Source organism: Nannospalax galili, unplaced genomic scaffold (genome assembly GCF_000622305.1).
Source record: "Nannospalax galili isolate Female #2095 unplaced genomic scaffold, S.galili_v1.0 scaffold161, whole genome shotgun sequence".
Classification (NCBI taxonomy): domain Eukaryota; kingdom Metazoa; phylum Chordata; class Mammalia; order Rodentia; family Spalacidae; genus Nannospalax; species Nannospalax galili.
In genome coordinates, this window is record NW_008348586.1 from 2,910,807 (window position 1) to 2,921,690 (window position 10,884).

The 10,884-nt window shown below is 49.2% G+C and overlaps 1 protein-coding gene across 2 annotated transcripts in view; it reads left to right on the forward strand.

Moving 5' to 3' along the window:
• Nucleotides 1-10,884, forward strand: part of Sufu (SUFU negative regulator of hedgehog signaling) — a 132,039-nt gene that overhangs the window by 109,537 nt on the left and 11,618 nt on the right. For both annotated transcript variants that reach the window (XM_008845656.3, XM_008845657.2), the window contains exons 9-10: nucleotides 5,408-5,542; nucleotides 7,449-7,587. In XM_008845656.3, the coding sequence (XP_008843878.1) occupies nucleotides 5,408-5,542; nucleotides 7,449-7,587 (274 nt within the window). The remainder of the gene's footprint in view (nucleotides 1-5,407; nucleotides 5,543-7,448; nucleotides 7,588-10,884) is intronic.

A 10,884-nucleotide genomic window follows, 5' to 3' on the forward strand; every position in this document is an offset into this window, starting at 1 on the left:
CTGAGAAAAAAAATTATTGACTAGCAAAAAGGTCTTTATTTTTGCACTTTTGTTTGAATCAAAGAGATGAAAACCATGCTGGGTGTGGTGTCACATGCCTTTAATCCCATCACTTAGGAGGCAGAGTCTTTGTGAGCTCAAGGCCAGCCTGGTCTACATAGCAAGTTCCAGGCCAGCTGGGGCTACAGAGAGACCCTGTCTCAAAAAGACAAAAAAAAAGAAGACGACAACCTAGGCCCTGTTGTTTGGCCTGATTAGTGGCAGAGAGAAAGCACAGTGTACTGGACTTGTATTACATTTCCATCTCAAAAAAAAAGGTTCTCAGCCTAGGAAGAGCCACATAGGCAGTGAGGAGAGGACAGAAGCCATGTTCTCAGATCTCCCAGACCGTATGTACTGTGTCCTAGAACACCAAGAGAATTGGCTGGTGAGACTCAAGGTCATCTGGAGGATCATGGAGAGGATTGTGGGCAAACTGGAAGCCTACAGAAGTTCAGGACACCAGGAGTATTTTGTACTCGCTAGACCAGTGAGCTTGGTGTCACACTGAGGAAAATTCTGGTCTGAATTAATCAGCGAGGAGCTTTGAACAGGGTCAGGGAAACAGCCCTGAGAGAGTCAGCCCAACTACTTACCTGCCTGGAGAGACAAAAGTGCTGTGCCTAGCATAGGCAGAGTTTAGCAAGACATCTTGAACATTTTCTGACATCGTTATAGGCAAGATAGAAATGTCCAGAGAGCATCCAGGGGGTTGATGGGAAGGGTGGAGTGAGTTTGATTTGAAACAGCGTCTCCCTGTAGCCCCAGCTGGCCTGAACTCACTTTGTAGACCAGGCTAGCCTTGAACTCAAAGAGATCCATTGACTCTGCCTTCCAAGTCCTGGGACTAAATGCATGTGCCACCATGCCTGGCTTAGGAAGGGTGGATTCTTTTATAATTAGTTGGATGAATATACCCAAAGAGCAGTGATGTCAGTCAGCCTGTCTGCCCAGCCCTGGCCTGTTCATGGTTTAATCAAAGACTGGGTGAGAACATCAGTGGCAAGTTTATCAGTTTTGTCAGTGATGTGAAAGTTAGGAAGGAATGCCAAGGTGATGGATGCCAATGTCAAGTTCAGAATTACCCTAACTGCCTGAAACCCTAGCCAAATATGGCAGTCCTGCTCTTAGCTCCAGTCATCCACAGTGCACACTAGACAGGAGGAGAGAGCCTGTGGAGAAAACCTGAGTGAGACTTTGTGAGTAGAGGGAGTGTCGTATGGGTTGGTGGTATGATGAGGTTACAAAGAAAGACAATTTGATGACAGTTCTAATAGAAATAAACTGTCCCAAACAAGAGTGATCACAGAACCTCTGTGATCTGCACTGGACCACACACTGTATTTATTTCCACACGTGCCACTTCACTTCCGGACATGACACCCTAGCTTTGACAAGCTCAAATGAATGCAAGAGAGGGTGACTTGAACAGATAGCCAAGTTTAGAACCTTGTCAAAAATATAGCTGGAAGTTAGGGCCACAGATTGGGGTGGGGGAGGTGGGGAGACTGTTGATAGGATTCCAGAGCAGCTTCAGGGATTCAAAAGACTGCCAGGAAAAAGATAGAGTAAACTACTGTACTGTGTAAGGGACAGTGGTTTGAGAATTGCAGGGAGGCAGATTGTAAAAGCTAGATGGTCTGGCCACTCACTGCCTCTGGCAGTGGGGCAAAGGCCTCGAGGGATTTTCTTAGCCTATAGTCTGGCCTTCCCAGAGTACCAACTGTGTGGATGCTCAGAACCCAGAGCATCTACTCCAGGAGTTTGAAGCCTTTTCCAACTCTATCTCAGAAATCTCCTTTCAAGACCTTTGCTCATCAGAGGAACTGACCCGGCCAGAGTCCATTGGATCCTAAGTCTGGGATAAAGACAAGTTTCTATCAGCCACAGCCATTCTTGCAGAAGAGACCTGCAGTTCCCCATTAACTGTGAGATTCCTCCTAAGGTTCTTTTAAATACTATAGTGACCCTACTGTTATTTATTACCATTCAGATACTGGAAGCTTAGAGAAAGTTAAGCCACCTAGCATGGTGGCACACATCTGGATCCCAGCACTCCAGAGATTGAGGCAGGAGGAAATAGATACTAATTCAAGACCAGCCTAGGGTGGTCTTGGGCAAGCAGAGGAGGGGCAGTGAGATGTTTTAGCAGGTAAAGGCACTTGGCACCAAGCCTGGTAACCTGAGTTTGATCCCTGAAACCCACATGCTGAAAAGAGAGAACCAGCTCCAGCAAGTTCTCCTCTGACCTCCATGTGGTGCCGTGACACAAACAATAAGTAAATGTAATAAAATTTAAAAGAAAAACCACTCTGGGCTATATGGTGAGCCCTGTCTCAGAAAAGGAGGAGTTAAAGGTGAAGCCATTTGCCCAAGGTCACCTAAGACTCAAACCTGTGGTGTTTGACACTCTGCCTCCCAAGGCATGCTCCTGGTCCCATGCCCCTAGTCCTCCCCAATGGCTGTGGATCATGCCTCCCCTTAAGGCCCTCTCCCTCTCAGCTCCCTCCCCCCCAAAACACTGCCTTCTCCTCTGTTGGGAACTCAGGGAGAAAACAGCCCAGCTGAAAAATTAGGCCATGCTGCCGTGCACACTACTTATTTTTTTATGATTAAGATTAAGCTGACAACCATGCAAAACATTGCAAACCTGTGTTGGCTGCAGATTTAATACCTCACCCAGCCCACACAAATAATTCATGCTTCTGCATCGATGTCCAGAAAAAACAAATCAGCAAAAAGCTGGGCTCCTGCATGTGTGAAGCAGCCGCATTTCCATTGAAGCAGCATGCCGGAAATACCCAGGCACCAGGACTGCAGATCTAGCATTTTGCCTTTTTTTTTTTTTTTCTTAAAAGATTAAAGTGTGTTTTTTTTTCAAATGATTGAAGGTTAGTGGGAGGTGTAAATGTGGGCACTTGTCACATTAATTCTTCAGATGATTAAGTTCTTTTCCATTTCTTTAAAGCTGTTTGCAGTTGGGTTTGATGTCCTGGTTCTGGGTGAGTATGTTGTGGCAGTTACCAAGGTGACTTTAGCTGACTTTCAACAATTTATTTTTCTCTCCAGCTTGAGACTCTCTAGCCCTGTGTGCTGCTGATTCTTCTCTACCAGCCCCCAGCCCACCTCCCATGGCTACTCATCAACATTTTTGCTTATGCCACTGAAGCCGTGGTCCTCCAACAGGCTCCACCCCAAGCAGGCAGGCCTTAACCCCTGTGGGCAGCATGGTAGCCTACAGATAGGAGAACCTTTATTCAGGTGGCACATGGGAATGATTGTGAGTCACACCCTGGCTCTGGGCACTTAACTCAGTGGGGTTCTGGGTGGGGCTCAGTGGTAGAGTATTTGCATGCCTGAAGCTCTGAGTTTTAACCCTACCTAGCACCTCAAAAAAAAAAGAAAAAGTAAACTCCTTCTGTGACCTTAGGTTTCTCTCACCTCATTTGTAAAAGGGTCAAGAGCTTCCCAGCCTGCTCTGAGGACCTAGTACTTGAACCTGTGCATTTAGCAGAGACCCTGGCACAGAGGAAGTGCTCAACAAACATGGCTGCTGCTGTTTCCTGTGTTCCACTCTTGCTCTTGTGGGACCCTAGGGACACCCCATGTTACCTCTGAACCCATCAGTAATGCCTGGCTGAGATGAGGGGTTGCCTGCCTTGGAAGGCATGCATGGCATAGCTTGGTGAAGGGGAAAGAGACGGTGGTCAGAAATCCAAGGTTCACATGCTGGCCTGCCACTAATGTGCTCTGTGGCCTTGGATGCATCCTCCTTTTTAAAAAGGAAAGAGGTAAATTAAAACAGTTTGAATTTCCTCCCAGTTTTGAAATACGGTGACCCTCTTGGCTACAGAGTTTGTCTCCTTCACAAGTCTTGTGAAAGATCTTGCCAAGGGAAAGGCTGTTCTGAGGCAACTTTGGGAACTGCCTGCTTTGTGGGACTGCTTTGGTAAAAAAGCTGTCAGATCTGGGTTGGGTTCTCACAGGGAGGAACAGACTTGTAGAGGTAAATTGCCCCATTACCAGGGGAGAAGAGGACTATTCTAATCCACTGCACTGCCAGTACTCACCTCACAGTGCCCTGGGGAGAGGCTTTACCTGTGAGGTGCCTCACTGGCTGCAGGCCCCAGTGCTCAGACTCCATTGTATGAGGCTATAGGGCCTGCCTCTGGGTGGCTGTCCAGCCCAGACATCCTGGGTGGCTCCTGCCTGCTGCTTGAATGATTTAGGAAAAGAAAAAAGAATGCTTCTTAAGCCAGGTGTGGTGGGTTGCATGCCTTTTAATCCCAGCATCCTGGAGGCAGAGGCAGGCAGATTTCTGAGATCAAGGACAGTCTGGTCTACACAGGGAGTTCCAGGCCAGGTAGGCCTACAGAGATACCCTGTCTCAAGATTTTTTTTTTAATTTAAAGAAAAAAAGAAAGCTTCTCATCCAGTATTTTGATGGACATTTGCATAATTGTTCCAAGTTTCACAGTCCAAACCAGAATTTGGCCTTTGAATGGGATCTGCTGAGGTAGATTTAAGAGGTTGTTCGTGGGGGTAGCTGAATTTGAAAAGCAACTCTTAAAGGGACCAAGGGATCCAGTGGCCCAGGTGTGGGACAAGCTATTGATGGGGAGCTGAGCAGGAAAGAGTGCAAGGCAGTGGTGATAGCTTAGTGTGGCCAAGGTCACATCAGAAGGGATCTGGTGCAGGGCCTTCCCCAGCCCTGAATTCCTCCCCTCCCCTCCCCTCCCCTTGGTGAAACTCAGCAGTAGGAGGCCAAATTCTGTTGTCATTCACACTCATTGGTCTAACTCCTAAGTGCCCAACATCCACACCTCAGCAAGGACCATTACTCATGTTAGATGAAGAACATTTCTGTGACTGCCTCGTGGCTTGCTTAGAACCTTCCCAGGGTCAGCCAGAAGCTCTTATGCTGGATCTCATGCTGCCCTCCCAGCCTTGGAAAGCTAAGAGTCTCTGGCACCAGGCCAGGAAAGGAAAAGCTCCCAGAGTGCCCGTAGATCTTACAGGGCTAAACAAACCACTGTGGTGTGAACTTTTGTATGTTATTAGCTCTAGAACCAAACCTGAGACCAAATGCCAGTTCCACCTCCTCACTGGCTGTGTAACCTCATCATGCTACTTAGCCTCCTCAGTCAAAGTGTGCCCACCTCATGGGAACATCAGGAAGAGTAACCAGTCAGTGAGAAGTATCTGACATAGCACTGGTACTTGGTGAGCACACAGTCAAGGGCAACTGCTGCCAACATTATCAGGCACCATGATTGTTACCAACCAGGAACTCATCTAGAAAGTCCCTTTTTGCTCTTTCCTGTGGTTTTCCCCATTTGCTGAACTTGTGCCTGTACTTGCTTCTCAGGAGCCGCAAAGACAGCCTGGAAAGCGACAGCTCCACAGCCATTATTCCCCATGAGCTGATCCGCACACGGCAACTCGAGAGTGTGCATCTGAAGTTTAACCAGGAGTCAGGAGCCCTCATTCCTCTCTGCCTAAGGTGAGCTGAGACTGCCCATTGCACATCTCAACACCACAGCACCCTGCAGGCCTCAGGGTGCTTCAGAGCCTCCCCAGTCGGCTCTCCCCTAACACAGGTCCTCTAGAGCCTCCAGGGACCACCAGCCCTATGCTGGCCATTTTGCCCAAAGAGGCACCTATGGGCAGTTAATATATCTAACCAGAGTCTGGGACTGGCAAAGGAACATAGCCAACCAGACAGTTCCATTGTGGGCCGGTGTGGGAACTTTGGAACTCTGCATCATTGGCCCCTGCAGTATACTCCCCATCCAAGCCTCTGGGTAGCCCAGGTGGTTGACAACTCTGCCAGGAGAGCAGCAGGGCCAAATGGCCCTGTTGTTTGTCCCTAGGGAGGGTCTCTCCTGCATCTCTTAACCTAGAGCAGTGGTAGCCCCCAGTGTGCAAAGGACCATGGCCACAGACCCCTTTTGGTATCTCATCTGGCTTGTTTGATGACAGTTTCAGAGTCAGATTCCATGGGGAGTAGATGCTTCAAACCTCTACTTTGTCTCAGATGCCCTGTGCCATCCCACATGGAGATGGGTTGTCAAAGGGAGGGTTCTGGTAAGCTGGGCTTCTCTTGCTTGATGCTTTCCTCTGTAAAACACCCAGTTCTTTACACTCAGTGGCCAGCCCAGCAGACTCCTAGGGACCAGAAAGCCCAGTTGTGTCTCTTCTGCTGCTGTCCAGAATCAGAACCCAGCCCTGTGGCCAGAACTCAGCTCTCCCTCTCTTGTTTGGGGACCCAGCACTGGGCTGGATCTCTTGCAGCTGGCCTTCCTCCACAGCCCTTGAGAGCTCCACCCTTACTTTGCTAGCAGAGGAGGCAATAAGAATCTCTCTAAACTTGGGGAGGGAAGAAGGGCTTGCATGGCTTGGACCTCCCCACTGACCCAGGAGCCCAGGGAAGGAGTTTAGAGGGTAGCCAACTTTGACCAGTGCCCTCGGCATCAGGGCAAACGTAACAAGTGGTCAGAGTAAAGAGGCCCTCCCAGGACCCTAGCCATTTCCTCTAAGCTGCTTCATGGGTGCAGATTCGGGCTTTTTTACCTGGGGAAGGGTTAATCTGAGACAACCTGAGAACACAAGAGAGCCAGTTTTGCCTCCTTTGCTGCTGGGCCTCCCTACCCATTACCCCTGCCTGCCCTTCCCCCAGGTGTATTTCCAGACTGGGAGTTAACAACGACTTCTTGCAGTAACCCCACTTGGCTTCAGTTTGTTTGTTTGTTTGTTTTTGTCTTTTTGAGACAGGGTCTCCTTATAGCCCCAGCTGACCTAGAACTCACTGTGTAGAACAAGCTGGCCTTGAACTCACAGAGATCCACCTGTCTCTACCTCCCTCCCAAGTGTGGGGATTAAAGGCATGCGCCAACTTGCCTGGCTTTAGCTTGTTTTGGTTTTTAAGACCTGCTTATAACCTTTAGGATAACTGTTTAAGTGTTACAGGAAAACCTAGGAACAAATGGAAGATTCTGAATGGGCAATGAAATACCTTCCCAGGAGACATGACTCCATTTCCACTCTGGGTATGCATCAGGGCACACTGCTAACTTTCCTCTCTGGCCTCCTTGTCCTCACCATACGTGAGGAAGGTAGCAAAGGAAGGGTAGCCGCCACCATCCCTAAGGCCCTTTGAACTCTGATCTAGAGTGTGTCCACTGGCTGGGAGCACTTTGGAAGGATGTCATTAGAGAATTGGTGATGGTAGCTTCTCACTGAAGTGCTGCAGTGAACACCTGGGGTTACAGTCCCCTGATAGTGGTCAGGTAGGCCATCAGGAGGACATTTGCCCAAGCACCCTGCCTCAGGAACCATGGCCCAGAGCCTTGGCCAGGGGCCAAATTTCTCAGCGCAGCTCTTCACTGTCTTCATGTTCCTATCCCCAGGGGCAGGCTCCTACATGGACGGCACTTTACCTATAAGAGTATCACGGGTGACATGGCCATCACTTTTGTCTCCACGGGAGTAGAAGGTGCCTTTGCAACTGAAGAACATCCTTATGCGGCTCATGGACCCTGGTTACAAGTGAGAAGCCTTTTCTTCTCCATTCTCTTTTCATAGGCTCTGCCTTCCTCCCTCCCTCAGCAGCCCTAAGTGATACCCCTCCAGAGCTGTGAGCTGCCTCTGGGAGCACCATGTGTGCTCATGGAGTATGGGTGCTGCTGCTTGTCTTCGCAGCTCCAGGGGCACCTCCTGGCCTCCTTCCTGGCACCTGGACCAAGCCACTTTCCTGGCCATTGGTGGTTTTGACAGTGGAAATATAAAACTTTCCATACCCTGGGAAATCAAGGGCCAAGAAACCAAGGGTAAAACAATGTGTGGATTCCACTCTCCTGTGATTGTATGGAAATCTCACAGAATTCATAGAAAGTGTATATCTACAACCAGAGTTAGACAGGCCTCGTGGCCAGAGCTTCCCCCAACAGTCTATCTACTCTCCTTTTCCCCCTGATGGAAACCCAGCTTATCTGAGCAGAAACCTCTTGGCTTGTCTGGAACACTCTGTTCTTCCTCTGCCCTCCTGCTTGGAACAAGCATCAGAGCTGATGTTGGGGCTAAGTAAGAGCCATCAACTTGCATCCAGTGCCCACCCTGCCCAGATCTCTAAGGGGGTATTAGCCTGATTCACCACACATCTTTTTGGCTTTTGGTTGGTTGTTAGAGTAGGGGAAGAAGTTTTCTTGTCTCTCACAAGAATATGAAGAAAGGGGGCTGGAGAGATGGCTCAGTGGTTAAGAACACTGGCTGTTCTTGCAGAAGACCCAGGTTCAAATCCCAGCACCCACATGGCAGCTAACAACTGTCCGTAACTCCAATTCCAGGGGAGCCAACAGCCTCTTCTGACCTCCACGGGCATTGCCTGACATGGGTGCACTTACCTACATGCAGGCAATACACACATACACATAAAAATAATAAATAAAAAATATTTTTAAAAAATATATAAAGAAAGGGAATCAGGAGGCTAGGGAAAGGGTTAGGGTTAGGGGACCAAGTCTTGTTTGTGGTATGTTAGAGAGCATGGGGGAATTACAGTAAAAGGAAGAGAATTATACTGGTTTTGTGGGTTAACCCAGTCTAGGGGTCTGCACAGTGTATATACTCTTAATATGGGTATTTTTTGTCTGCGTGTGTCTGCTTGCAGCTGAAGTTCTCTCTCAGACCAGCCTCCTCCCCCACCACCAAAATCCTAACCCTTAATTAAAACAAACAGCCAACAAAGGATATCAACCACACTTTTCAGACTAAGCTGAGGTAGAAATGGAAGCTAGTGCTTTAGGGATATTGTGTTCCATAAATTATCTTGCCTTTTTCCACTGTTGTTATTACATTGTTTCATAACAAAATTACTTTGAACCATAAAGTTATAAATACATTTTAAAAGTCCCACTTGGTAACATTAGATTTCTGTCCATGTGGTGTTGGTAGTTACTGTAGCAAAAGCCCTGAAATGTAACATTTGAAATTAGCCCAACACTGGAAAAGAGCCTCCTACTACTCCTGTGACTCCACCATGTCCCAGGCTGCCACCACTGTCCCCTGAGAACCAGAGGGTGCCAGCCTCTTCCCTGTACAGAGCTGGTGTGGAGGTGTAATTGGGGCCATGCAGGAGACTAACCACTGAGGGTCCTCCGATCATCACTCCAGTGGGTGACCTGGTGCTGGTGGGTCTTGGCAGAAGTGTCCTCATAGTTCATGTGTGGGTATTGACAGTTTAAGCACATTTTGAGTGGGGAGTTAGGGACTAGGGTCTTTTGAGACTAAAGTAGAGCCCCTTCTCCCCCTTTGATCTCTTATCCCTCTTGGAACATCTTCCTCCCAAGCGCTGAAGTGGTCAGCATCTCCAATTTCAGCTGCTCGGGAACCTCAGCTCCCAGAGGACTCAGCAGATGTCATGTGGCCCCTCAGTCTTCTTGAAGCCTCCTGGACCCCGCCCCAATTCCAAGTCCCCAAGCTCCTGGCTACTGATGTTCCCACTCCTAGCCCCCTCACTCTGGCATCCCCTCAGTGAGCTGGGGCACTCAGCACCCGCTGACTCCCAGTGCTCAGATCCTCTCCTGTGGGCTGTTGCCCAGGGAACCGGGATTCGGTGGGAACGAGTTGCTGGCCTCGGCATGTTTCAATCAAGTTGCTGTGCTGGGAGCTGCTTAATCAAAGGCCTGCCTTATGGGCTCATTAGTGTGGTCCACCACGGGCCGCCTCTCAGGAGAGCTCCTGGGAAGACTGGCTGAGGCCCCACACCCCAGGCACGCACTCTTGATCACCAAGGGGTTTCTCAGGCTCTTTGCAAGGAGCCCTGGGAAACCATCCATCTGACCTGCCCCAGCCAGTCGGTTTCTCAGCAGTGGAGCCAACACCCACACAAGCCCTCCTCCTCTCCTGAGAGCAGTCAAGGCTTTCTGCATCTGACTACCAGCCTGCCTTTCCCTTTAGGGTCTTGCCTCTGTGGTCACAGGCAGCTCCCTAGCTTGTAGGAACTAGGCTTGTAATGACTTGTGGACCTCTATGTCTCCTCTTGAAGGCCAGCTGTCTCCCTGGGAGTCTGTAGGACTCCTGGAAGCCTGAGGTTCCACTCACAGTCACAGGTGAGGCCTCACTATGCCAAGAAGGGGCCCAGGCCTGTTTGGAGAAAGAATATAATACCCAGAGACCTGTGTCTGTTCCCCTCAGGTTTCTGTCAATCACTGTCAAGGTCCCAGGTGTCTCCTTGTGCCTTGTGTTCTCAGGCCTGGTGTAGGCAGAGAGGCAAGAGAGCTGAATGCAAGAGGTACGGGATGTGGAAAGACCAGACTTCTGTCCTCTGGGCTTCTGCTTGAACTGTCCCTGAATCACAGCTAAAGTGAGAGGGGCAGGGATACTTGCATCAGCCTTTGGCAGTCTCAGAAGCCGGCACTCCCAGCCTTGGCACCTTGTTCTGGCCACCAATCCAACCCTGTTATCTCTTAGGGGAAAGGCAAGGCAAAGGCATCCTCCCTGTGCTGGAGAAGAGTGATAAAAGAGAGCTGAAAGGAAAAAGAAGGAGGTTAGGGAGGCTGGAGAGATGGCTCAGCGGTTAAGAACACTGACTATTCTTGCAGAAGACCCAGGTTCAAATCCCAGGACCCACATGGCAGCTAACAACTGTCTGTAACTCCAGTTCCAGGGGATCCAACAGCCTCTTCTGTCCTTTGTGGGCAGTGCACGACATGGGTGCACTCACCTACAGGCAGGCAATACATGCATGCACATAAAATAAAAATAATAAAAAAAAATTAAAAAAAAATTGGCTTCCTTTTAAAAGGGGATTCTGTTTCATTTGAGGAACATAAGAGATAATATTGT